Here is a 27888-nt window from a genome sequence, read left to right on the forward strand (position 1 = left end):
AGAAACGGCATATGGAAATAATGCATGGAATGGAGACATAACTGTCAGTGGTTGTGGAATGTTCCAGCCGTCGGATTGCAACATTCCATACATTGTGAACACTCAGCTCAGGAGATAGAAGGTTCCGAAAATATATCACCAAAGATTTAGGTAGAAGTATTTTTTAGGGGTCATATACTTTAAAGAAATAAATAAAAAAACTCCAGCTGTAAAGACGTAGGGCTTAGAAAAGCAATGTATTGTAGCGATACCAATCGACTTTAAGTCGTAGGGTTGACCAACTTTGCCTTTTCTGAGTCAGTTAACACCCGAACCCTTGGCATATCTGAAGCATTTGAACCTGACTGTACGATGGATGGTTTTGCATCCTTTGTTGGTGCTGCAATCATCTGAAGAGTTTTTTCGAGGTCAAAGTCCTTTTTGACCTTGTCCTTAATGAGGACAACCCGATCTGTACATGACATGGCTGCTTCGCTTTGACATAAACGGACATCGAGCGCTCTTTCTGCTTCTTCACATGTCTCTCTTCTCCCCAATAGTCTGCTACCGTTCCACTTCTACCCCAATGCTTCATTTGCCGTATTGAAAGAAAGGACACCTTGTTTCTGAAGCACATAAGCAGATTCTTGCCTCTTCCGCCATCTTGTTTTTTTTTACCTATGCCCATATCAGTCCTTTACTTAGACATTTAAAGAAATGTGTTCGATATGTGTTGATGTGTTCGATATCTAGTATGGAGAAGTCAGCCAGTATGCGGGCAAAATTCCTTACAGGCCTGAAGCTGAAGCAGCGTCTTGGGTTTGTAACATTCTTCATGCTGACCATGATCACCAATCTTTTTGGCTTCTGCTTTTCCTCTGCAAACCAGCACAAACCTTTCCTTTTTTCCCTTCTCCACTGGGATTTTTTACAGGTTTGTGCTATTTGTGGAGAAGCAGAAAGCCAGAAAGATCAGGGATGAATGTCAACTCTCCGTGCATCATATCCATTCTTATATACATTAAATCATGGATCAAAGATGGCGGCTTCCTGATGGTGAAAAAAAGCCAAGGATATCTCAGCCACTTTAATATAGATTTCATGTTGTATATCTTCTTCACTTTCGTCCACGAGTTGAAATTCCCGACTCCGGCTGAGGGAATGAAACACAAAAAAAATCGGTTTGGATATCAGTAAACAAGCAGAGTTAAAAACATTGTTACATTGTATTCACTTCCTCTGTTGATCCAGTACTCTGATCTTTTTCAAAGCTTTCGGGATCTGAAGATTTGGGGTAAGACATTTGGATGTGTAGGTCACACGAGACAGGTGTGGTGATGTGTGCTAGGTGTATAGATATCACCATATCAGTAGGACTCTCGATGACCAACTCCAGACTTCAAGAAACACCAAGTGGTCAGGTTTTCAGGATTTCCCTGCTTCAGCACAGGTGGCTCAATCAGTGGCTCAGTCTTTGACTGAGCACTGATTGAGCCACCCGTGCTGAAGCAGGGATATTCTGAAAACCTGACCACCTTGTGGCTCTTGAGGACCGGAGTTGGCCACCCCTGCTCTATGGATTGCATATTTCATGTATAACCTTTACTTCCCTTTCCTCCCTTCCAGGGATCCACAGGTTTCCCCGGATTTGCTGGATCCAACGGCGAGAAAGGAGCAAGGGTACGTTATGTTTTCCGATCCCCAATAAACCGTTCATTTTCCATTCCCGCAGTTGAGTAAAGAAACGTAAGAAGATAACGGGAGTTTTCCAGGTTCTAGATTTCTGGGTCTTCCCTAAAATCCAAAGAATGAACTTGAGACAAAACCATAACTTATGTAACGAAATCTCTGGGATATTAGCAGACGTCAACGCTGTTTGCTTCCATTCACTGAACGATTAGTACACGGTTCTCCATGAAGGTCGTCACTTGAGACGTCACAAGACAAAGATCAAAGTTCCTGTTGAGTATTGATCTTGGAGAGATGAAGAATCCATCATGCTGAAACAAGAATGTCACTTACTGTATATTTCAAAAGTCAGCTACCGGTGTTGCTGGGTAGAACACTTTGGGTAGATCTTTGCTGCATGAAAATGTCAAGACGTTGTTAAGTAGTGAAGGATGGAACTGTTCCCCAGAAGAAGAGGTGGAGTAGATATCTGAAAGAAATTCAAGAATAGTGTGGGATCTTGGAGACTAGTAATAGGGTGTACGTAGGGAATGGGAAGATTGGGTGGTCAATGTGGCTCTTATCTTAGTTTGTTTCTCTCTGTACCTCCCCCATGTAGCTACATTCATCCCACTGATCTCAACTTCTATGCTTTATTTTAGGGTGTAGCCGGCAAACCAGGTCCAAGGGGACAACGAGGTCCAACGGTAAGTCCCGTCTTCATCGTAACTTCATTCTGCTCTTAAGGGGAAGGTGAAATGAGGGATATTTAAGTCATGGCGGGATCACACTTCCGATACCCTTGTCATAAGGGTTTGGGAATCCCTTTCCAAGACCGTTGTCACTCCACAATGCCATCACGTGGGGGATTTCATTTGCCAAGAAACGGGAATCATGGATCCCATCTTTTTTTTTGCTCCCGCAGGGTCCACGGGGCGCTAGAGGTCCAAGAGGTCCCACTGGAAAACCAGGTCCTAAGGTAATTATCGAACCTTCATTGGGATGGGGCTGGGAAAGACAAAGCAACAAGGGCATTCATTCTCTGGTTAATTTACACGGATAAATGTATACACCGTTAGGACACGAGTTCCACATGATACCGGCCGATGTATAAATAAACACAGACACAATGTCATATGCAGATATGTGTCATGGTGTCAGCGCTTTGGTAGAGATTTGGTACTGGCAGAATGAGCTCAGAGTTAGAGTCCTTGGCCGCCTCTTGAATGTTCTATGTATTATTTTTAGATTATTTTAGATGGTAGACTCTTTTCTTGACTGAATTGTGCATTTTTCCTCTTCATTTTCAGGGCACGGCAGGAAACGACGGACCCCCGGGCCCACCTGGTGAAAGAGTAAGTATGACCTTTTCAGCACCGTGGCATTCATACACACCGGAGGCCCCGCTGGCAGAAACCCCATCATAAGAAGCCCTATTTATCCTGTGGTCCATATCATTATACTCTTTACTTCTCTTGTTGTTAGAACTAAAATAACTGAGTTTTGCCCCCAAAAGATAGGGGTTTGTTTAGCTCTAGGTCTTTGGAGTCTTGTGTAGAATGAGTATTCCCATCAGCACTGGTGGGGAACGCACTGCATTGCCCCTACTGCACTAAAGGGGTTATACACTCTTCCTTATAGAATTATCTGCACACCTCTGGGTGAATGCGTGCTGCAGCAGGCAATATTATAATGTTATATGTACGGAGACTACACATACTTGCCTTTTTATAGCAGTATTCTGGATGTTATCACTATATAAGAAAGGGAATGACAGTCTTCTATTAGAATATAGACTTTGTGCTACTGTGGACACTCAAATGGTCAATACACAGTACAGTATATTCACATCTAACAAAAGTTAAACTTCATGGGCCTCTGTTCCTCTTTTTAATCAAATCCACTATGTAACTGATATATTCTGTAATGCTGCTTTAATGTGTATATATAGCACTACTTATTGTGAATTGGGTAGGTCTCTTTTCTTGTGCAAAATTATGTATTTGGGGTGAATAGTCATTTGATGTTCTGCTTCTTTATTGTGTTAGAGGTTATTTCTTGTAACTCAGGGATAGGGAACTCCTCCATAGATGTGACACAACTTGACACCTTTGGTAGTGTCACACGCCAAGTGAAATGAACTGTGACTGAAGTCAGAAAGGTTTTGTCTCCCTGCAATTTCACCAGATGGGGGTACCACATGATAAGGAATTTGTGGCTACTGCTGGAATACATAGATAAGACCCTCGTGGGAACCCCCTCTACTAGGAATGACTTGCTTTGCTATCACTGCATGATGACAGCATGATGATAGCATGATGACAGCATGATACATGCAACGTTATATCACATTTTGCAACTTAATGGCACATTGGTAAATGCCAGACCTGCCAAACCTCTCAGAATATCAGGGAAATGTCTGAAAATGTCAGAAAGAGAAATGGGACAGGCAGAGGGAACAGGCGGGACGCAGGCAGAGGGTGCAGGCGGGACGCAGGCAGAGGGTGCAGGCGGGACGCAGGCAGAGGGTGCAGGCGGGACGCAGGCAGAGGGAGCAGGCGGGACGCAGGCAGAGGGTGCAGGCGGGACGCAGGCAGAGGGTGCAGGCGGGACGCAGGCAGAGGGTGCAGGCGGGACGCAGGCAGAGGGTGCAGGCGGGACGCAGGCAGAGGGTGCAGGCGGGACGCAGGCAGAGGGTGCAGGCGGGATGCAGGCAGGGGGAGCGGGCGGGACACAGGCAGGGGGAGCGGGCGGGACGCAGGCAGGGGGAGCGGGCGGGACACAGGGGGAGCGGGCGGGACACAGGCAGCGGGTGCGGGCGGGACACAGGCAGGGGGAGCGGGCGGGACGCAGGCAGAGGGTGCAGGCGGGACGCAGGCAGAGGGTGCGGGCGGGACGCAGGCAGAGGGTGCGGGCGGGACGCAGGCAGAGGGTGCGGGCGGGACGCAGGCAGAGGGTGCGGGCGGGACGCAGGCAGAGGGTGCGGGCGGGACGCAGGCAGAGGGTGCGGGCGGGACGCAGGCAGAGGGAGCGGGCGGGACGCAGGCAGAGGGTGCGGGCGGGACGCAGGCAGAGGGTGCGGGCGGGACGCAGGCAGAGGGTGCGGGCGGGACGCAGGCAGAGGGTGCGGGCGGGACGCAGGCAGAGGGTGCGGGCGGGACGCAGGCAGAGGGTGCAGGCGGGACGCAGGCAGAGGGTGCGGGCGGGACGCAGGCAGAGGGTGCGGGCGGGACGCAGGCAGAGGGTGCGGGCGGGACGCAGGCAGAGGGAGCGGGCGGGACGCAGGCAGAGGGTGCGGGCGGGACGCAGGCAGAGGGTGCGGGCGGGACGCAGGCAGAGGGTGCAGGCGGGACGCAGGCAGCGGGTGCGGGCGGGACACAGGCAGGGGGAGCGGGCGGGACGCAGGCAGAGGGTGCAGGCGGGACGCAGGCAGAGGGTGCGGGCGGGACGCAGGCAGAGGGTGCGGGCGGGACGCAGGCAGAGGGTGCGGGCGGGACGCAGGCAGAGGGTGCGGGCGGGACGCAGGCAGAGGGTGCGGGCGGGACGCAGGCAGAGGGTGCGGGCGGGACGCAGGCAGAGGGAGCGGGCGGGACGCAGGCAGAGGGTGCGGGCGGGACGCAGGCAGAGGGTGCGGGCGGGACGCAGGCAGAGGGTGCGGGCGGGACGCAGGCAGAGGGTGCGGGCGGGACGCAGGCAGAGGGTGCGGGCGGGACGCAGGCAGAGGGTGCGGGCGGGACGCAGGCAGGGGGTGCGGGCGGGACGCAGGCAGGGGGAGCGGGCGGGACGCAGGCAGAGGGTGCAGGCGGGACGCAGGCAGAGGGTGCGGGCGGGACGCAGGCAGAGGGTGCGGGCGGGACGCAGGCAGAGGGTGCGGGCGGGACGCAGGCAGAGGGTGCGGGCGGGACGCAGGCAGGGGGTGCAGGCGGGACGCAGGCAGGGGGTGCGGGCGGGACGCAGGCAGAGGGTGCGGGCGGGACGCAGGCAGAGGGTGCGGGCGGGACGCAGGCAGAGGGTGCGGGCGGGACGCAGGCAGAGGGTGCGGGCGGGACGCAGGCAGAGGGTGCGGGCGGGACGCAGGCAGAGGGTGCGGGCGGGACGCAGGCAGAGGGTGCGGGCGGGACGCAGGCAGAGGGTGCGGGCGGGACACAGGCAGAGGGTGCGGGCGGGACGCAGGCAGAGGGTGCAGGCGGGACGCAGGCAGGGGGAGCGGGCGGGACGCAGGCAGAGGGTGCAGGCGGGATGCAGGGGGAGCGGGCGGGACGCAGGCAGCGGGAGCGGGCGGGACGCAGGCAGAGGGAGCGGGCGGGATGCAGGGGGAGCAGGCGGGACACAGGCAGCGGGAGCAGGGGGAGCGGGCGGGACGCAGGCAGGGGGAGCGGGCGGGACGCAGGCAGGGGGTGCGGGCGGGACACAAGCAGGGGGAGCGGGCGGGACGCATTCAGGGGGAGCGGGCAGGACACAGGCAGAGGGTGCGGGCGGGACGCAGGCAGCGGGAGCGGGCGGGACACAGGCAGGGGGTGCGGGCGGGACGCAGGCAGAGGGTGCGGGCGGGACACAGGCAGGGGGTGCGGGCGGGACGCAGGCAGGGAGCGGGCGGGATGCAGGGGGAGCAGGCGGGACACAGGCAGCGGGAGCGGGCGGGATGCAGGGGGAGCAGGCGGGACACAGGCAGGGGGAGCAGGCGGGACACAGGCAGGGGGAGCGGGCGGGACACAGGCAGGGGGAGCGGGCGGGACACAGGCAGGGGGAGCGGGCGGGACACAGGCAGGGGGAGCGGGCGGGACACAGGCAGGGGGAGCGGGCGGGACACAGGCAGGGGGAGCGGGCGGGACACAGGCAGGGGGAGCGGGCGGGACACAGGCAGGGGGAGCGGGCGGGACACAGGCAGGGCTAGCGGGCGGGACACAGGCAGGGGGAGCGGGCGGTACACAGGCAGGGGGAGCGGGCGGGACACAGGCAGGGGGAGCGGGCGGGACACAGGCAGGGGGAGCGGGCGGGACACAGGCAGGGGGAGCGGGCGGGACACAGGCAGCGGGAGCAGGGGGAGCGGGCGGGACACAGGCAGCGGGAGCAGGGGGAGCGGGCGGGACACAGGCAGGGGGAGTGGGCGGGACACAGGCAGCAGGAGCAGGGGGAGCGGGCGGGACGCAGGCAGGGGGAGCGGGCGGGACACAGGCAGCGGGAGCAGGCGGGATGCAGGGGGAGCGGGCGGGACACAGGCAGGGGGAGCAGGCGGGACACAGGCAGGGGGAGCAGGCGGGATGCAGGGGGAGCGGGCGGGACACAGGCAGGGGGAGCGGGCGGGACACAGGCAGAGGGAGCGGGCGGGATGCAGGGGGAGCAGGCGGGACACAGGCAGGGGGAGCGGGCGGGATGCAGGGGGAGCGGGAGGGACACAGGCAGGGGGAGCGGGCGGGACACAGGCAGCGAGAGCGGGCGGGACACAGGCAGCGGGAGCGGGCGGGACACAGGCAGGGGGAGCGGGCGGGACACAGGCAGGGGGAGCGGGAGGGACACAGGCAGGGGGAGCGGGCGGGATGCAGGGGGAGCGGGCGGGACACAGGCAGGGGGAGCGGGCGGGATGCAGGGGGAGCGGGCGGGACACAGGCAGGGGGAGCAGGCGGGATGCAGGGGGAGCGGGCGGGACACAGGCAGGGGGAGCAGGCGGGACACAGGCAGAGGGAGCGGGCGGGATGCAGGGGGAGCAGGCGGGACACAGGCAGGGGGAGCGGGCGGGATGCAGGGGGAGCGGGCGGGACACAGGCAGGGGGAGCAGGCGGGATGCAGGGGGAGCGGGCGGGACACAGGCAGGGGGAGCAGGCGGGACACAGGCAGAGGGAGCGGGCGGGACACAGGCAGAGGGAGCGGGCGGGACACAGGCAGAGGGAGCAGGCGGAACACAGGCAGCGGGAGCAGGCGGGATGCAGGGGGAGCGGGCGGGACACAGGCAGAGGGAGCGGGCGGGACACAGGCAGGGGGAGCGGGCGGGACACAGGCAGGGGGAGCAGGCGGGATGCAGGGGGAGCGGGCGGGACACAGGCAGGGGGAGCAGGCGGGATGCAGAAAAGACTGTGAACAATAACCAAGAGACGGGGTAAACAGTGAGAAGGATTCAAAAGTATAGGGACAGATGCAGGGACTGGGGGCAGAGAGGCGCATGCAGTGCTGTAATGTGTACCAGATTCCCATAATGCATCGCTGGCAGCTCTGTCACTGAGTGTCTGTTATATTTCAGGGGGAAATCTCCCTGATTCGCACATAAAACTATTTTTAGATTGTCCGTGTCCTTCACCTCTCCAGCCCTCTTTCGATCTGCACCCCCTCTTACATGGCATTCACTTCAAACCCGGGGATCCTCCAGTGTGGAACAGCATTATTTTTAGCTTTTCGGTCCCCCCCGTTCCCGAGATACTGGTTTAGTTGCCTTTGTCATTTCCTGAATTTTCAAAGATGACGCCCAATAGCCATCCAACAAGAAGCCACAATACCATTGGCCTACTAGACGTTAAGGGCTTTCTGATTTCGCTACTGCTGGAGTTGCCAATTCCAGCCCTCAAGGGCCACCAACAGGCCAGGTGTTGAGGATATCCCTGCTTCAGCACAGGTGGCTCAATCAGTGGCTCAGCCCTTGAGGACTGGAGTTGGCTACTAGTCAACAACTGAGCCACTGATTGAGCCACCTGTACTGAAGCAGGGATTTCCTGACCTGTCGGTGGCCCTTGAGGACTAGAGTTGGCCACCCCTGCCCTAGTGGGAGCAGAAACACTGGCCACCAAACCAGTAAGCATCTCAAGAACAAAATAGAGCAGATCACCCCCAAATTCGAAATACGGAGAGAAAAAACAAGATGGCAAGATTGCTGCTTTCGGATGGCGACCATGGTACTCATCGATTCATGCACTGTATATACAGTCCTGACACCCCAAGGAGTCAGCAGATCGGAAGCCTCATGTCTTCCAACTGGACTTGTGCATCCCACCTGTTTCTCCTGTCCTGTGTCATTACAGCCGTTTGCTTATCTCGCCTATCCTAAGACTGCAGTAGTGCCAATGGGAGGCACATTGACTTCAATAGGAATTTCTATGACAGAGCCCCGATGGGCACTACCACAGTTTAATGAATAACCCCCCTTGTGCCACTTACTTTCCAATGCACCTGAACGTTGGGCACATTTTCAGCCGCTTGCACGGACTGCTGACACTCTACAGCTTTTGCATCCTTATAACGTTGCCGACCGTGGCTGGAATCTCCCACTGACGAACCTGTTTTGCTTCCTTTGTATTTCAGGGACCTCAAGGACCACAGGGCCCCGTTGGGTTCCCAGGACCGAAGGGCCCCCCTGTAAGTATCTAAATTGTCCGATTCCCCCCAAATCAGGTCACGGGCCGAAGCTTCATATTATCAAGTGATTAACAATGGAAATGTATGATCATTATTGCTAATATTATGATGTTGTTAGTATTAGTAGCCATCGTGTTAGTCTTCTTTTTCTTCGAACGATTATTCATTATTTTCTTCTTATAATGGAAGTTATTTTTGCCACGCAGATAATGCACTAGCCCTGCCCATGGTAGTGGGAGGAAATGTTCCCTACGTGGCGAATCACGTGGAGACATATTTACTCAAATGTGCTACCCCATAAGACACCTTCCGTGCCGTGAGAGACGCCTCACGGTTTATTCACTTGAATGCCGTGCTGGACGGTATCGTAGCGCTGCTTAGTAAATCTGCCCCTTTATCTCTGACCGTAGACTTTCCCTGCTGTTTACACTCACAGACCTATGTAACAATTGTTATCCTATAAAGTATGAGGTTGACACAGCACCAGGAGAATGGGATATGCAAAATCTCTGACCCTCAGAGCTCACAGTCTAAGTGTTGTCTTGTCTGTTTCAGGGACCTCCTGGAAAGGATGGGTTGCCCGGTCACCCTGGTCAGCGTGGAGAGACAGTAAGTTCCCCGGTCTCCTGCCCTCCCCCCCGGCAGCCACCCCACACCCGGACCCTCCTCCGAGAGCTGCTTCTTCTAAACATTCCTGGCCCGGTAGGAGAAGACGATCCAAGGTTTGCGGCGGTCGTGTTCCCGTACCCGGCCAGACCTGTTTATGGGAAGCCGCGACCTCTTGAAGCTCAGAGGAGCGGGTGTCAGGAGGCTCCATATATCCTCACACAGGGAATGTTCCCATCAGCCAATCAGATGACTCCACCCGGCTCTGCTCGGTCATCTTCTTACTTCAGTATAACAGGTGCGCCGTGCACAGATCTCGTGGAAGGAGCTCTCTGATTGGCTGAGGTTACACCTCCTCGCTTGTACTCTTTGGGGTGTTCCATTTTTCAACAGCACACGGGATTTACAGCACGTTAATCTCACACACACACTGTGTCACCCTGACCTGTAATAAATGGGCCGGATTATGGATGTGATAAGACAAGGGACGCATTTATCAGGTCACTGGGCGTCTGCCCACCTCAGTGCCCCTATTTCCAGGTAACCCATGGCTGGGGTGCCCCTCCTGATACATTCGTTATCCTTAACACATCCCATATAGAGCCTACACAATGTAGCATGTGACATTGTTCCTCCAGATAACTCAACATATCCCGTTATAACCCCCCCATAGCATTTGAGGGCTGCGTTGGCATCATGACAAGTCACAACATCACAATAAAGCTCAAACGTTACCGTGGGGCAACCATTCCATGACCAACTTTCCCAAGCAACAGCGCTATATGGCCAGCGCCATTAAACCTTCTGCCGACCTCACCATGAATGTGTTAGTGTCTTGTGTTATGGCTCCCCGGCTTGTCCAACCGCCAAAACCATTGCCACCCATATGCCACTAACCTGTTTGCTTCCCATTCAACGTTAATTGAACCTGTGCTGCGTCCGACCGCCATTTTTATTCCAGGTATATTTTGGTTACAGCCGTGCCTCTCCCGTTCTATATAAATGCGTTGTGTTACTAGGACGCTTACTACAATATTTAGGAGTACTTTTTAATAAGACGAAGCTAGGTGTCCGCTACTCCAACCCTACGTTAACACAAAATGGGGGGGAGGGAGAACTTTATATTATTTTTTCATTATTTTATTATTTTTTTTGTAAACGTACCCTACGAAAAATGGGGTGTTTGGAAAAAAAACAACGGGTTAATTCTTGCGTGTTATTTAATGACCATGCTATTAGTGGGTTATCCGCGCTGTTTAACGTGTTATCCGTGTAATACACATGTATTTGCGGTATTATGTTACTAATAGTGACCGGTATAAAGAATTGGCGTCTCGCGTCTTTTTCGGTAGAACGCCGGCGTGGTCCTGAGATCACGACGAACGCCATCTCTGTTTTAATATCACAACCCACCCATGGTATCGCTTTCTAACATTAACCAGAGGCTGGGTCCTCCGGCCGAGACCATCTTTCATTTGTGCCGTCCCTAACCTCTTCTTTCCAGCTGGATTGAATGCTTCATTTTAACCCATTTCATGTCCCGGCTGTGCCGTGCATTGCCGGCTCCCCCTTACACAGCTTGGTAGGAGCTTGCTAGCGCGCGTTGGTCACTAGCTGTGTGGCAGAGCCGGTAAGTAGAAGAGAATGGTTGACATCCGGTTGTCCGAGCAATTTACAGGAGCTCAGTGCCACGTGACACAGAATATCCTACATACGGTACATATAACACGCTGATACAGTTGTACACATATTCAGACCGGAATCGGACATGTGGGCGTAGCCATCTTGCCGTGGTTGGTAAGGACCCTTTGCCGCAGCTGCTCCGGTGCTGGACCCTCGGCCAAAAGGGACGATAACTTATTGGTTTTTAGCGGTTAGGGTAGGGAGTTAAGGATAGGGGTTTTAGGCTAAGGGGTTAAGGTTTTTAGGATAGGGGATTAGGGTAAGGGGGTTAAGGTTTTTAGGGTAGGGGATTAGGGTAAGGGGTTAAGGTTTTTAGGATAGGGGATTAGGGTAATTGGTTAAGGTTTTTAGTATAGGGGATTAGGGTAAGGGGTTAAGGTTTTCAGGGTAGGGGAATAGGGTAAGCGGTTTTAGAGTAAGGGGTTAAGGTTTTTAGGGTAGGGGTAGCGTTAGTATTAGGGGTTAAGATTAGGTTTTTTTGTAGGGGCTACGGTTGGGGGCTGACCTTGGCGGCGAAACGGCCGGTGACAAGATGTCCATGCGGCAAGGTTTGTGGTGGCTACACGGCGGTGACTTCGTCACGGCAAGATGGCCACGACCAAATGTCCTAGACCGTACTCAAACTATCTCTTGACACATACAAAACACCCTCTTGTTAACGGTAATAAAAGGCATGGCCTTGGATTCTGCACATTATTCTCTGCCCCATATCTTCTTTCAAGAGGGTATTCATGAAGTTTGTTACGGGTTACCAGACCCAAACCGGCATCAACACCCAATCACATGAACGTTGGGTTACTGGGACACCCGTTCTGGTGCGTTAACCTGTAATTGAGCTTAATGACTCTGGGGGTCAGTAGAATATGTTGGCGTACTTTGGCCCGTAGAATCCCTCGGTTCTTTTATGACCTGTATGTTCCATAGTACATAGTAATGACCTGCAACCTTCACCTTGTAGGGTTTTCAAGGCAAGACTGGTCCCCCCGGCCCAGGAGGTGTGGTTGGTCCCCAGGTGAGTATCTGCCAGTGTCCTCTTTAGCTCTCCATCCTACTTTGGGTGACCACGTGCTTAACTTTTCCCATCCCGGTTTCTGCTCTGTCCAGGGACCTACCGGAGAGACAGGTCCGATCGGCGAAAGAGGGCACCCCGGTTCCCCAGGGCCACCCGGAGAGCAAGGATTACCCGGGGCAGCAGGGAAGGAAGGTGCAAAGGTGAGAGTGACCAGTACTTAATCCCTAGTAGAATAAGAGTTACAGGATGTCCACCTAGGTGTATGTGTGGCAGATAGATTCAGACAAGCATGAGGGAATGCGATCTCTACCTATAGCCTACATGCATGTTATATCCCACCAGAGGCTTGCGTGTTCTAACTACCACATGGAGTCATCTCGCATTAGCAGTGTCCATCAGAGAGAAGGGCTGGCTCCCCTGTCATCTTGTACTGTGTTTAACATCCTATACCCCTTTATACAGCCCCTACACCAACCCAATAACCCCATCATTTCCATGGGAACCACTAAAGTCCAATTCGTCCACAGAGATTTGAGTTTGTTACCGGTTCTGAGAACTGTTAATGAGCAGCTTGAGAGATCTTTATAGATGTCATTTTGTTCACACGCTTTTGAGGCCTCACATGTCTCTTGTTCAGACGTGCTGTCTCAGTAAGCTTCAGTAAGATCCTGCTGCTAAAGACTGAGCCCTCAAATCCCTGTGTCCAGATGCATAATAGCCAGATAATGAGAGCAGCTCCTACATGCAGATGTCATATTGATTCCGATTGCTCCCTTGTGTTTGTTTACTTGTATAGTTAATTGACTTAAGTAATTAATATCTCTGTATATAACGGATAAACATAATTAATACATTTACTATACAGCAACAGTGATGTATTTCTGTACATATGTTAGGGATACGGATATACTGTATGATAAGGTTAGGGATGTAGTTATATACTTTATGATAAGGTTAGGGATACGGATATACTGTATGATAAGGTTAGGGATGTAGTTATATACTTTATGATAAGGTTAGGGATGTAGTTATATACTTTATGATAAGGTTAGGGATGTAGTTATATACTTTATGATAAGGTTAGGGATGTAGTTATATACTTTATGATAAGGTTAAGGATGTAGTTATATACTTTATGATAAGGTTAGGGATGTAGTTATATACTTTATGATAAGGTTAGGGATGTAGTTATATACTTTATGATAAGGTTAGGGATGTACTTATATACTTTATGATAAGGTTAGGGATACGGATATACTGTATGATAAGGTTAGGGATGTACTTATATACTTTATGATAAGGTTAGGGATACGGATATACTGTATGATAAGGTTAGGGATGTAGTTATATACTTTATGATAAGGTTAGGGATACGGATATACTGTATGATAAGGTTAGGGATGTAGTTATATACTGTATGATAAGGTTAAGGATGTAGTTATATACTGTGATAATGATATGGATGTATTTATACAGTATGCTGTATGATAAGGATAAGGCAGTAGTTCTATACTGTGTGATAAGGATAAGTCTGTAGTTATATACTGTATGATAAGGAAATTGATATATTTATATACTGTATGATAAGCGTATGGATGTATTTATATACTGTATAATAAGAATAGGGGTGTAGTTGTATACTGTAATAAGGATAGGTGTGTGTGTGTATATATATATATACACACACACCTATCCATATCCATATACATATATATATACACACACACCTATCCATATCCGTATCCATATATATATACTAGCTGATATACCCGGCGTTGCCCGGGCGTGGAAGGGCAGGGGGCATGGAGTGGAAGGGCGGGAGTGGAAGGGCGGGGGGGGCCAAGGGGCGTAGAAGGGCAGGGGGGGGCCAAGGGGCATGGAAGGGCGGGGGGGGCAAGGGGCGGGGGGGGCAGGGAGGGCAAAGGGCAGGGAGGGCAAAGGGCAGGGAAGGGGGGGCAAAGGGCAGGGCAGGGGGGCAAAGGGAAGGGCAGGGGGCAAAGGGCAGGGGGGGCAAAGGAAAGGGCGGGGGGGAGTGGAAGAGGGGGCAAAGGGCAGGGAAGAGGGGGCGAAGGGAAGGGGGGCAAAGGGAAGGGAGGGCAAAGGGCGGGGCGGTCAAAGGACAGGGAGGGGCGGGGGGGTCAAAGGGCAGGGAGGGGCGGGGGGCAAAGGGCAGGGAGGGGCGGGGGGGCAAAGGGCAGGGAGGGGCGGGGGGGCAAAGGGCAGGGAGGGGCGGGGGGGGCAAAGGGCAGGGAGGGGAGGGGGGGCAAAGGGCAGGGAGGGGAGGGGGGCAAAGGGCAGGGAGGGGCGGGGGGGCAAAGGGCAGGGAGGGACGGGTGAGGCAAAGGGCAGGGCGGGGGGGGGCAAAGGGCAGGGTGGGGCAAACAGCAGGGAGGGCAAAGGGCAGGGGGAGGGAGGGCAGGGGGCAAAGGGCAGGGGGAGGGCAGGGGGAGGGGGGGCAAAGGGATAGGGGAGGGGTGGCAAAGGGCAGGGGGAGGGAGGGCAGGGGGCAAAGTGCAGGGGGGAGTCAGGGAACCATTCCCCTGCGTTTCCTCACCTTGCACCCGGTCGCGCTCTTCCTCTTCCTCCGGGTACCAGCCGCGCTCCTCCTCCACCTCGGGCTCCTCAGCGGTGTCCGTGACCCCCGGCGAGGCTGAGACGCTCCGGTGAGGAGGTGCTGCGCCTTGCACGGGAGAGGCGGAGAGAGCCGGAGGAGCGCTCTCGGGGATGGGGAGCTGGGGGAGCGGCCTGTGTGAGGGGAGCCGCAGAGAGCGTGCTCTGTGTGTGTGTGGGGGGGGAGCGCCGGGGAAGGGAGAGAGCGCCGGCGAAGGGAACGGTATGTGAGGGAGGAGAGCGCCGGGTGAGGGAGGAGAGCGCCGGGTGAGGGAGGAGAGCGCCGGGTGAGGGAGGAGAGCGCCGGGGATGGGGAGCTGGGGGAGCGGCCTGTGTGAGGGGAGCGCCGCAGAGAGCGTGCTCTGTGTGTGGGGGGGGAGGAGGGGAGCGCCGGGGAAGGGAGAGAGCGCCGGGGAAGGGAGAGAGCGCCGGGGAAGGGAGCGGTGTGTGAGGGAGGAGAGCGGTGTGTGAGGGAGGAGAGCGGTGTGTGAGGGAGGAGAGCGGTGTGTGAGGGAGGAGAGCGTCGGGTGAGGGAGGAGAGCGCCGGGTGAGGGAGGAGAGCGCCGGTTGATAGCCGGGGAGAGGGAGTGGCCTATGAGAGCTGAGGGCCGTGGGGAGGGTGAGAGCCGTGGGGAGGGTGAGAGCCGTGGGGAGGGTAAAAGCCCGGGAAGGGAGCGGCCTGTGGGAGGAGAGAGCCTGTTCTGGGGGGCCAATGAGAGCCGTGGGGGGGCGAGACACAGGGGGGGGGGCAGACACCGGCCAATGAGAGCCATGGGAGGGCGGGCGGACCGACGGACCAATCAAATGGTCTCCAAACACTCTCAAACAAGATTTTCGATTATATAGATATAGATATGTAACGGCTATTCCCTCTAGTCTCACCCACCCCAATCTCATATTGGCCCGTGTGGTCTAACCAGCCCCCATTAGGTGCACCTGTAGGCAACGGGGATTGTCAATCCAGACAGGAAGCTGAGGTAGTGTGTGCGAGTCCTACCTATATCACGTGCAGCGCCTCCACCTCATCAGGATCTATGCGTCCACAGGGAGAGGGTCCTGATGAGGAACTCCTCGGTGGTGTCTTCCGCTTGAGAGTAACTTCAGTCTCACACAGTGGAATGTCTTTGATCAAGGGCATCTTTATTATTGTGGTATGGGCAAGCTGCCCCTCACAGCCAGCTGTCTCAGCCGCACATATTCCTTTGCTGTCCCTTTGACAGGTACGCCCTCCCAATGGAGTGGGATCCCCTCTCCCCGTAGGGAGATCACCCCTGTGCCAGGTCCCTGGACACAGTGTGGCTCTTATTCAGCTTGCCGTAGAAATGGACCACTAGTTACGGCACTAGTGGATCCTTCCTTTCCAACGCACTCCAACAACTCAGCAACAACCTAACTTTGGGCAGTGCTGTGCCTTATATACTTCAGGAACTGTCACAGCTCTGATGTCACTAACTGTGGACTCAGAGCATGTAGCCACTCCCACCCATACATAGGGCACCTCACCAGGGTGTGAGGGCAAACCTCCATGATTACTGCTGGCATCCCTGTAACTTACCAGGTTTACTGCCAGCAGGGGAGACAACTGCAGACCATTTCACATGCATGGCTACATATAGACTGTATGATAAGGATAGGTATATAGTTATATCATGTATGATAAGGATAGGGATGTAGCTATATACTGTATGATAAGGATATGCATTTATTTATATATTGTATGATAAGGATAGAGGTTTCATTATACAGTGGCGGCCGCCTTTATCCTAATGCGGCCGTATCGGCGCAACTCTGATAACCGCGGGCAGATGCAGTATTTTTTTCCCCCGGAATATGCTCGGGTATTGTGACGCGATCGTAATATTGAATGCATGAACGTGAATGCGGTATGAACGCGGTAAAGTGCGGTGAAGTGCGGTGAAGTGCGGGGCATTCGGAAAATATCCCCGAAAAAATTCTGAGATGTTGGAGAATAAAAGCGGCCGCGGCTGTATACTGTATGATAAGGATAGGGGTGTATGTATATACTGTATGATAAAGAGAGGGGTGTATGTATATACTGTATGATAAAGAGAGGGGTGTATGTATATACTGTATGATAAGGATAGGGGTGTATGTATATACTGTATGATAAAGAGAGGGGTGTATGTATATACTGTATGATAAAGAGAGGGGTGTATGTATATACTGTATGATAAAGAGAGGGGTGTATGTATATACTGTATGATAAGGATAGGGGTGTATATACTGTATGATAAGGATAGGGGTGTATATACTGTATGATAAAGAGAGGGGTGTATGTATATACTGTATGATAAGGATAGGGGTGTATATACTGTATGATAAGGATAGGGGTGTATGTATATACTCTATGATAAGGATAGGGGTGTATATACTGTATGATAAGGATAGGGGTGTATGTATATACTCTATGATAAGGATAGGGGTGTATATACTGTATGATAAAGAAAGGGGTGTATGTATATACTCTATGATAAGGATAGGGGTGTATATACTGTATGATAAGGATAGGGGTGTATGTATATACTCTATGATAAGGATAGGGGTGTATATACTGTATGATAAATAAAGGGGTGTATGTATATACTCTATGATAAGGATAGGGGTGTATATACTGTATGATAAGGATAGGGGTGTATGCATATACTCTATGATAAGGATAGGGGTGTATATACTGTATGATAAGGATAGGGGTGTATGTATATACTCTATGATAAGGATAGGGGTGTATATACTGTATGATAAATAAAGGGGTGTATGTATATACTCTATGATAAGGATAGGGGTGTATATACTGTATGATAAGGATAGGGGTGTATGCATATACTCTATGATAAGGATAGGGGTGTATATACTGTATGATAAGGATAGGGGTGTATGCATATACTCTATGATAAGGATAGGGGTGTATATACTGTATGATAAATAAAGGGGTGTATGTATATACTCTATGATAAGGATAGGGGTGTATATACTGTATGATAAGGATAGGGGTGTATGTATATACTCTATGATAAGGATAGGGGTGTATATACTGTATGATAAATAAAGGGGTGTATGTATATACTCTATGATAAGGATAGGGGTGTATATACTGTATGATAAAGAAAGGGGTGTATGTATATACTCTATGATAAGGATAGGGGTGTATATACTGTATGATAAAGAAAGGGGTGTATGTATATACTCTATGATAAGGATAGGGGTGTATATACTGTATGATAAAGAAAGGGGTGTATGTATATACTCTATGATAAGGATAGGGGTGTATATACTGTATGATAAAGAAAGGGGTGTATGTATATACTCTATGATAAGGATAGGGGTGTATATACTGTATGATAAAGAAAGGGGTGTATGTATATACTCTATGATAAGGATAGGGGTGTATATACTGTATGATAAAGAAAGGGGTGTATGTATATACTCTATGATAAGGATAGGGGTGTATATACTGTATGATAAATAAAGGGGTGTATGTATATACTCTATGATAAGGATAGGGGTGTATATACTGTATGATAAATAAAGGGGTGTATGTATATACTCTATGATAAGGATAGGGGTGTATATACTGTATGATAAAGAAAGGGGTGTATGTATATACTCTATGATAAGGATAGGGGTGTATATACTGTATGATAAAGAAAGGGGTGTATGTATATACTCTATGATAAGGATAGGGGTGTATATACTGTATGATAAAGAAAGGGGTGTATGTATATACTCTATGATAAGGATAGGGGTGTATATACTGTATGATAAAGAGAGGGGTGTATGTATATACTCTATGATAAGGATAGGGGTGTATATACTGTATGATAAAGAGAGGGGTGTATGTATATACTGTATGATAAGGATAGGGGTGTATATACTGTATGATAAGGATAGGGGTGTATGCATATACTCTATGATAAGGATAGGGGTGTATATACTGTATGATAAGGATAGGGGTGTATGCATATACTCTATGATAAGGATAGGGGTGTATATACTGTATGATAAATAAAGGGGTGTATGTATATACTCTATGATAAGGATAGGGGTGTATATACTGTATGATAAGGATAGGGGTGTATGTATATACTCTATGATAAGGATAGGGGTGTATATACTGTATGATAAATAAAGGGGTGTATGTATATACTCTATGATAAGGATAGGGGTGTATATACTGTATGATAAAGAAAGGGGTGTATGTATATACTCTATGATAAGGATAGGGGTGTATATACTGTATGATAAAGAAAGGGGTGTATGTATATACTCTATGATAAGGATAGGGGTGTATATACTGTATGATAAAGAAAGGGGTGTATGTATATACTCTATGATAAGGATAGGGGTGTATATACTGTATGATAAATAAAGGGGTGTATGTATATACTCTATGATAAGGATAGGGGTGTATATACTGTATGATAAATAAAGGGGTGTATGTATATACTCTATGATAAGGATAGGGGTGTATATACTGTATGATAAAGAAAGGGGTGTATGTATATACTCTATGATAAGGATAGGGGTGTATATACTGTATGATAAAGAAAGGGGTGTATGTATATACTCTATGATAAGGATAGGGGTGTATATACTGTATGATAAAGAAAGGGGTGTATGTATATACTCTATGATAAGGATAGGGGTGTATATACTGTATGATAAAGAGAGGGGTGTATGTATATACTCTATGATAAGGATAGGGGTGTATATACTGTATGATAAAGAGAGGGGTGTATGTATATACTCTATGATAAGGATAGGGGTGTATATACTGTATGATAAAGAGAGGGGTGTATGTATATACTCTATGATAAGGATAGGGGTGTATATACTGTATGATAAATAAAGGGGTGTATGTATATACTCTATGATAAGGATAGGGGTGTATATACTGTATGATAAAGAGAGGGGTGTATGTATATACTCTATGATAAGGATAGGGGTGTATATACTGTATGATAAAGAAAGGGGTGTATGTATATACTCTATGATAAGGATAGGGGTGTATATACTGTATGATAAAGAAAGGGGTGTATGTATATACTCTATGATAAGGATAGGGGTGTATGCATATACTCTATGATAAGGATAGGGATGTGGTTATTTACAGTATGATAAGGATAGGGACGTAGTTATATACAGTATGATAAGGATCTAGTTATATACTGTATAATAAGGATAGGGGTGTATGTATATATTGTATGATAAAGATAGGGGTGTATGTATATACTGTATGATAAGGATAGGGGTGTATATACTGTATGATAAGGATAGGGTTGCATGGCTATACTGTATGATTAGAATAGGGGTGTATGTATATACTATATGATTAGGATAGGGGTGTATGTATATACTGTATGATTAGGATAGGGGTATATGTATATACTGTATGATTAGGATAGGGGTGTATGTATATACAGTACTGTATGATAAGGATAGGGGTGTATGTATATACTGTATGATTAGGATAGGGGTGTATGTATATACTGTATGATTAGGATAGTGGTGTATGTATATACTGTATGATTAGGATAGGGGTGTATGTATATACTGTATGATAAGGATAGGGGTGTACTGTATGTATATAATGTATGATAAGGGTAGGGGTGTATGTATATACTGTATGATAAGGATAGGGGTGTATGTATATACTGTGTGATAAGGGTAGGGGTGTATTTATATACTGTATGATAAGGATAGGGATGTAGTAACATACTGTATGATAAGGATGGGGTTGTGGTTATATACTGTATGATACGGGTAGGGATGTAATTATATACTTTATGATGAGGATAGGGGTGTATATACTGTATGATAAGGATAGGAGTGTATGTATATACTGTATGATTAGGATAGGGGTGTATGTATGATTAGGATAGGGGTGTATATACTGTATGATTAGTATAGGGGTGTATATACTGTATGATTAGGATAGGGGTGTATGTATATACTGTATGATAAGGATAGTGGTGTATGTATATACTGTATGATAAGGATAGGGGTGTAGGTATATACTGTATGATAAGGATAGGGGTGTATATACTGTATGATAAGGATAGTGGTGTATGTATATACTGTATGATTAGGATAGAGATGCAAAGACTAAAGCTCCCCATTTGTAACAGGGGGACCCGGGTCCTCAAGGCGTTTCTGGGAAAGACGGCCCCCCAGGTCTGCGAGGGTTCCCCGGAGAGAGAGGCCTCCCCGGAGCTCAGGTAAGAAAGGGTTTCAGGGCGGCTGGAAGAGGGTGTATAGAATACAAAAGACCCTGTAATACCGCTTCCCAGCGCTAGGCAAGAGCTCCGCTCCATTCAAGTGAATAGGGCTGAAATGTCCTCCAGCGCAGAGAAGACTGCTACACATCTGATTGCACTATTAGCAGCCATTGACATTAAACACCTGTTAATGACCACCACCGTTTATTAAATGACCCCAAATGACAGCCTAGTTGCTAGGACCAGGTGTCACCCGGATTGAATGGACGCCAAGTCTCTCTACCTGGAGATGATGTCATCACCTCTTACTCATGACATCATCTTCAAACAGGTCCTCCCCTTTTTATACCTCAGTTAAATCTCTCTCCCTCCCCCCCAACCCCCCCCCCCCCCCGGCACACTTCTCCCTCCCACACATTAGATCCCCCTACTCCCACATCCCATCATCAGCCAGCACTTCAGCCCCCAGATAGTCTGCAAGGAGGTCCTACTGTGGAAGGCTTTTGATTACGATCGTATTGTTCTCTCTTTGTTCCTGTCGTGTCGTGTTTCTTGTTATTTCCAATACGATTCTGTTTGGGCTTTTTTTTCTTTTAGGGCGCTGGAGGTTTGAAAGGAGGAGAAGGTCCACAAGGCCCGTCCGGCCCGGTCGTAAGTAGACGAGAGCATTAGTTCACATATTAATGAACGATAGAGTAAGGAGGAAAACTAATACAAAGGATTTGGGGGAAAACAGAGGAATTTGAAGCGCTTTGGGGAAATATCCGGCACTTCTTAACTTACCATTTTTTTCCAATTGATTTAAATGAAACGATCGGGCGTTTTTTCACGTTTTTTCACGGGGATTTGGGCCATGTTATGTGACGCAGCTTTCTCGTTATATTCCATGTCCGCGCTGAATGATACACATCAAAGTAGAAAAGAAATAGTCAAAAAATATTCTGCTCTTTTGCCGTGTTATTTATAAAACCTCCGCCGCACCGCGCCAACCTGGCTGCAGGGACGCTATTGCATGTTCGGGCTTTATTCTCTGACTTTAGGGTCATGGGACCTGACGTTAGGGTCATGGGACCTGACGTTAGGGTCATGGGACCTGACGTTAGGGTCATGGGACCTGACGTTAGGGTCATGGGACCTGACTTTAGGGTCATGGGACCTGACTTTAGGGTCATGGGACCTGACTTTAGGGCCATGGGACCTGACTTTAGGGTCATGGGACCTGACGTTTGGGTCATGGGACCTGACTTTAGGGTCATGGGACCTACAAATTGACCTTTAATCTAATTTTATTTTGCCAATTTTTGGATTTTTTGAAAAATTATTGTACCATTTATATCAGGGGCGGCCAACTCCAGTCCTCAAGGGCCACCAACAGGTCAGGTTTTCAGGATATCCCTGCGTTTGCACAAGTGGTGCAGTCATTGACTGAGCCACTAACTGAGCCGCCTGTGCTGAAGCAGGGATATCCTGAAAACCAGACCTGTTGGTGGCCCTTGAGAACTGGAGTTGGCCGCCCCTGATTAATATGATATGATTTCCTATCGTACCTTATATGATATCGTATTCCACCCACTTGTTTTCCCGCTACACTGCATAGATTGTAAGCTCTGCGTGACAGGGACTCCCTTTCACAGTGTTGCACTGTTTCTCACTAGCACCAGGTATTGCCTTGGTCACCCAATGTGTAGCTCATTCTGTCCATGGTTCGGATTTAAACGGGAATAAAAAATGGCTGCAGAACCAGTTTTTTTTTTTTAAGCTTCTCTGGCTGCGAAGGGGTTAAAATTCCCTGTCTGCGAGATCTCGTGTCGCTCCCCATCGCACACGCACTAACAGGCTCACGTTTTATCTCCCGCAGGGGTCGCCAGGCGAGAGGGGAGCGGCCGGCACGGCTGGCCCCATCGGTTTACCCGGAAGGCCAGGTCCCCAGGGCCCGCCTGGACCCGCAGGCGAGAAAGGAGCTCCGGTGAGTGAGGGGGAGGAATGGGGCCCCTGGAATCAGCCTTTACTGGGCGGGATAAACAAAAATGGACACCGGTTAAATATTCATTGTAGAAAGATCATGATTGGGGCGTCCTCCATCGAATGATTCAACGTTGCCAAGAGTCTCCAGCATTGGTTAACCAGAGGCAGAACATGTACGCGGTCGTTACAATTTGGCAAAGGCTCAGTATATAATGGCTTCCCTGAGCCGTTTCATTCTCGCCTGGTCGCCAACCCTCCCTTCTCCCCGGGACCTGTCTGACGTTGGGGGTAACTGACGGGTAATTTCGCACATGATTCTGGGAGAGGGTTGTACATATTCATTTATTTCGCCAGCAAAAAACAAAATGGCAGAAAAGGCATATACGGGAACAAAATGGCATGGAGTCACGCTGCCCTGTGTAAAGAAATCAATGTAAGCGCACACCGGGGGTACGTTTTAAGCAGCACTCTAGGTTGGAAGCAGGGGGTGTCCAAACCGCGTTCATTTCAGCTCCGGGGGCCCCTTTATTCCCGAAATACTTAACACTGTAGGGGGCGCCAACAGCCGCTCCGGATGGGCTATGTGGGGCTATCATAATGGCCGTTTAAATGCCATGCATCACATGGGCCAATAGGGAGCAGAGACGTGATCCTATTGGCCCGTGTGACCGGGACATTTAAACCCGCGGAGCTGCTACCGGCCCCACTGTGGAGGTGATTATCTCGGGGGGCAGGGGGTCCCCGCAGCTGAAATTAACGGGATTCGGCTCCCCAGACCCCATTTGACCTGAGTGCGCCAATTTTGATTCCTTGTAGTTTTCCGTGCGAAGCGGCGCCTTCCGTTCGCACGCCGTTTGGGGAGAGATGCTCCTCGTGTTTGGCGACGGCGTTTTAAAACGTTGTAATGCCGTTTAAAGAACGCGATCCCTTTCCGAGGTTCGACTTCCTGCCCACGGTGACCGATGTAATAAAGACGGACAGTGCGTCCCTTCGCCCGCCGTGCCGCACTGACGCTATCTGTCCCGGCTATTACCCGCGGAGAGCGTCTCTGCCGTCACATGCTGAGTGTTACTCAAGCAATCCCTGGGGAAGGGGCTTCCTCTACACCAGGGGCGGCCAACTGCAGTCTTCAAGGGCCACCAACAGGTCAGGTTTTCAGGATATCCCTGCTTAAGCACAGGTGGCTCAGTCAAAGACTAAGCCTATGATTGAGCCACCTGTGCTGAAGCAGGGATATCCTGAAAACCTGACCTGTTGGTAGCCCTTTGAGGACTGGAGGTGGCCACCCCTGATTTACTATATATTTTGGAAAGTAACCTTTCAAATTCAAATTGTAAACACATTCGGCTTTAAGTAGCTGCGCTCACTCCATGATTACATACACAGTCCCTGCGCTCACTCCATGATTACATACACAGTCCCTGCACCCACTCCCTGATTACATACACAGTCCCTGCACCCACTCCCTGATTACATACACAGTCCCTGCGCCCACTCCCTGATTACATACACAGTCCCTGCACCCACTCCCTGATTACATACACAGTCCCTGCGCCCACTCCCTGATTACATACACAGTCCCTGCACCCACTCCCTGATTACATACACAGTCCCTGCGCTCACTCCCTGATTACATACACAGTCCCTGCGCCCACTCCCTGATTACATACACAGTCCCTGCGCCCACTCCCTGATTACATACACAGTCCCTGCGCCCACTCCCTGATTACATACACAGTCCCTGCGCTCACTCCCTGATTACATACACAGTCCCTGCACCCACTCCCTGATTACATACACAGTCCCTGCACCCACTCCCTGATTACATACACAGTCCCTGCGCCCACTCCCTGATTACATACACAGTCCCTGCACCCACTCCCTGATTACATACACAGTCCCTGCGCCCACTCCCTGATTACATACACAGTCCCTGCGCTCACTCCCTGATTACATACACAGTCCCTGCACCCACTCCCTGATTACATACACAGTCCCTGCGCTCACTCCCTGATTACATACACAGTCCCTGCACCCACTCCCTGATTACATACACAGTCCCTGCGCCCACTCCCTGATTACATACACAGTCCCTGCGCCCACTCCCTGATTACATACACAGTCCCTGCGCCCACTCCCTGACTACATACACAGTCCCTGCACCCACTCCCTGATTACATACACAGTCCCTGCACCCACTCCCTGATTACATACACAGTCCCTGCACCCACTCCCTGATTACATACACAGTCCCTGCGCCCACTCCCTGATTACATACACAGTCCCTGCGCTCACTCCCTGATTACATACACAGTCCCTGCACCCACTCCCTGATTACATACACAGTCCCTGCACCCACTCCCTGATTACATACACAGTCCCTGCGCTCACTCCCTGATTACATACACAGTCCCTGCGCCCACTCCCTGATTACATACACAGTCCCTGCGCCCACTCCCTGATTACATACACAGTCCCTGCGCCCACTCCCTGATTACATACACAGTCCCTGCGCCCACTCCCTGATTACATACACAGTCCCTGCGCCCACTCCCTGATTACATACACAGTCCCTGCGCCCACTCCCTGATTACATACACAGTCCCTGCGCCCACTCCCTGATTACATACACAGTCCCTGCGCCCACTCCCTGATTACATACACAGTCCCTGCGCCCACTCCTTGATTACATACACAGTCCCTGCACCCACTCCCTGATTACATACACAGTCCCTGCGCTCACTCCCTGATTACATACACAGTCCCTGCGCCCACTCCCTGATTACATACACAGTCCCTGCGCTCACTCCCTGATTACATACACAGTCCCTGCGCTCACTCCCTGATTACATACACAGTCCCTGCACCCACTCCCTGATTACATACACAGTCCCTGCGCCCACTCCCTGATTACATACACAGTCCCTGCGCCCACTCCCTGATTACATACACAGTCCCTGCGCCCACTCCCTGATTACATACACAGTCCCTGCACCCACTCCCTGATTACATACACAGTCCCTGCGCCCACTCCCTGATTACATAAACAGTCCCTGCGCCCACTCCCTGATTACATACACAGTCCCTGCGCTCACTCCCTGATTACATACACAGTCCCTGCGCCCACTCCCTGATTACATACACAGTCCCTGCGCCCACTCCCTGATTACATACACAGTCCCTGCACCCACTCCCTGATTACATACACAGTCCCTGCGCCCACTCCCTGATTACATACACAGTCCCTGCGCCCACTCCCTGATTACATACACAGTCCCTGCGCCCACTCCCTGATTACATACACAGTCCCTGCACCCACTCCCTGATTACATACACAGTCCCTGCGCCCACTCCCTGATTACATACACAGTCCCTGCACCCACTCCCTGATTACATACACAGTCCCTGCGCCCACTCCCTGATTACATACACAGTCCCTGCGCCCACTCCCTGATTACATACACAGTCCCTGCGCTCACTCCCTGATTACATACACAGTCCCTGCGCTCACTCCCTGATTACATACACAGTCCCTGCACCCACTCCCTGATTACATACACAGTCCCTGCACCCACTCCCTGATTACATACACAGTCCCTGCGCCCACTCTCTGATTACATACACAGTCCCTGCGCTCACTCCCTGATTACATACACAGTCCCTGCACCCACTCCCTGATTACATACACAGTCCCTGCGCCCACTCCCTGATTACATACACAGTCCCTGCGCCCACTCCCTGATTACATACACAGTCCCTGCGCCCACTCCCTGATTACATACACAGTCCCTGCGCCCACTCCCTGATTACATACACAGTCCCTGCGCCCACTCCCTGATTACATACACAGCCCCTGCGCTCACTCCCTGATTACATACACAGTCCCTGCGCCCACTCCCTGATTACATACACAGTCCCTGCACCCACTCCCTGATTACATACACAGTCCCTGCGCCCACTCCCTGATTACATACACAGTCCCTGCACCCACTCCCTGATTACATACACAGTCCCTGCGCCCACTCCCTGATTACATACACAGTCCCTGCACCCACTCCCTGATTACATAAACAGTCCCTGCGCCCACTCCCTGATTACATACACAGTCCCTGCGCCCACTCCCTGATTACATACACAGTCCCTGCGCCCACTCCCTGATTACATACACAGTCCCTGCGCCCACTCCCTGATTACATACACAGTCCCTGCGCCCACTCCCTGATTACATACACAGTCCCTGCGCCCACTCCCTGATTACATACACAGTCCCTGCGCCCACTCCCTGATTACATAAACAGTCCCTGCGCCCACTCCCTGATTACATAAACAGTCCCTGCGCCCACTCCCTGATTACATAAACAGTCCCTGCGCCCACTCCCTGATTACATACACAGTCCCTGCGCCCACTCCCTGATTACATACACAGTCCCTGCGCTCACTCCCTGATTACATACACAGTCCCTGCGCCCACTCCCTGATTACATACACAGTCCCTGCGCCCACTCCCTGATTACATACACAGTCCCTGCGCCCACTCCCTGATTACATACACAGTCCCTGCACCCACTCCCTGATTACATACACAGTCCCTGCGCCCACTCCCTGATTACATACACAGTCCCTGCGCTCACTCCCTGATTACATACACAGTCCCTGCACCCACTCCCTGATTACATACACAGTCCCTGCACCCACTCCCTGATTACATAAACAGTCCCTGCACCCACTCCCTGATTACATACACAGTCCCTGCACCCACTCCCTGATTACATACACAGTCCCTGCGCC

General features: G+C 51.1%; 1 protein-coding gene across 1 annotated transcript in view; it reads left to right on the top strand.

Moving 5' to 3' along the window:
- Nucleotides 1-27888, top strand: part of LOC142475367 (uncharacterized) — a gene marked incomplete at its 3' end in the record, with an annotated part of 98489 nt that overhangs the window by 47538 nt on the left and 23063 nt on the right. Inside the window, exons 28-38 of the mRNA XM_075581280.1 lie at nt 1606-1659; nt 2310-2354; nt 2573-2626; nt 2958-3002; nt 8935-8988; nt 9544-9597; nt 12236-12289; nt 12382-12489; nt 21046-21135; nt 21733-21786; nt 22994-23101. Coding sequence (XP_075437395.1) covers nt 1606-1659; nt 2310-2354; nt 2573-2626; nt 2958-3002; nt 8935-8988; nt 9544-9597; nt 12236-12289; nt 12382-12489; nt 21046-21135; nt 21733-21786; nt 22994-23101 — 720 coding nt within the window. The remainder of the gene's footprint in view (nt 1-1605; nt 1660-2309; nt 2355-2572; nt 2627-2957; nt 3003-8934; nt 8989-9543; nt 9598-12235; nt 12290-12381; nt 12490-21045; nt 21136-21732; nt 21787-22993; nt 23102-27888) is intronic.

Source organism: Ascaphus truei, unplaced genomic scaffold (genome assembly GCF_040206685.1).
Source record: "Ascaphus truei isolate aAscTru1 unplaced genomic scaffold, aAscTru1.hap1 HAP1_SCAFFOLD_1193, whole genome shotgun sequence".
Classification (NCBI taxonomy): Eukaryota; Metazoa; Chordata; class Amphibia; order Anura; family Ascaphidae; genus Ascaphus; species Ascaphus truei.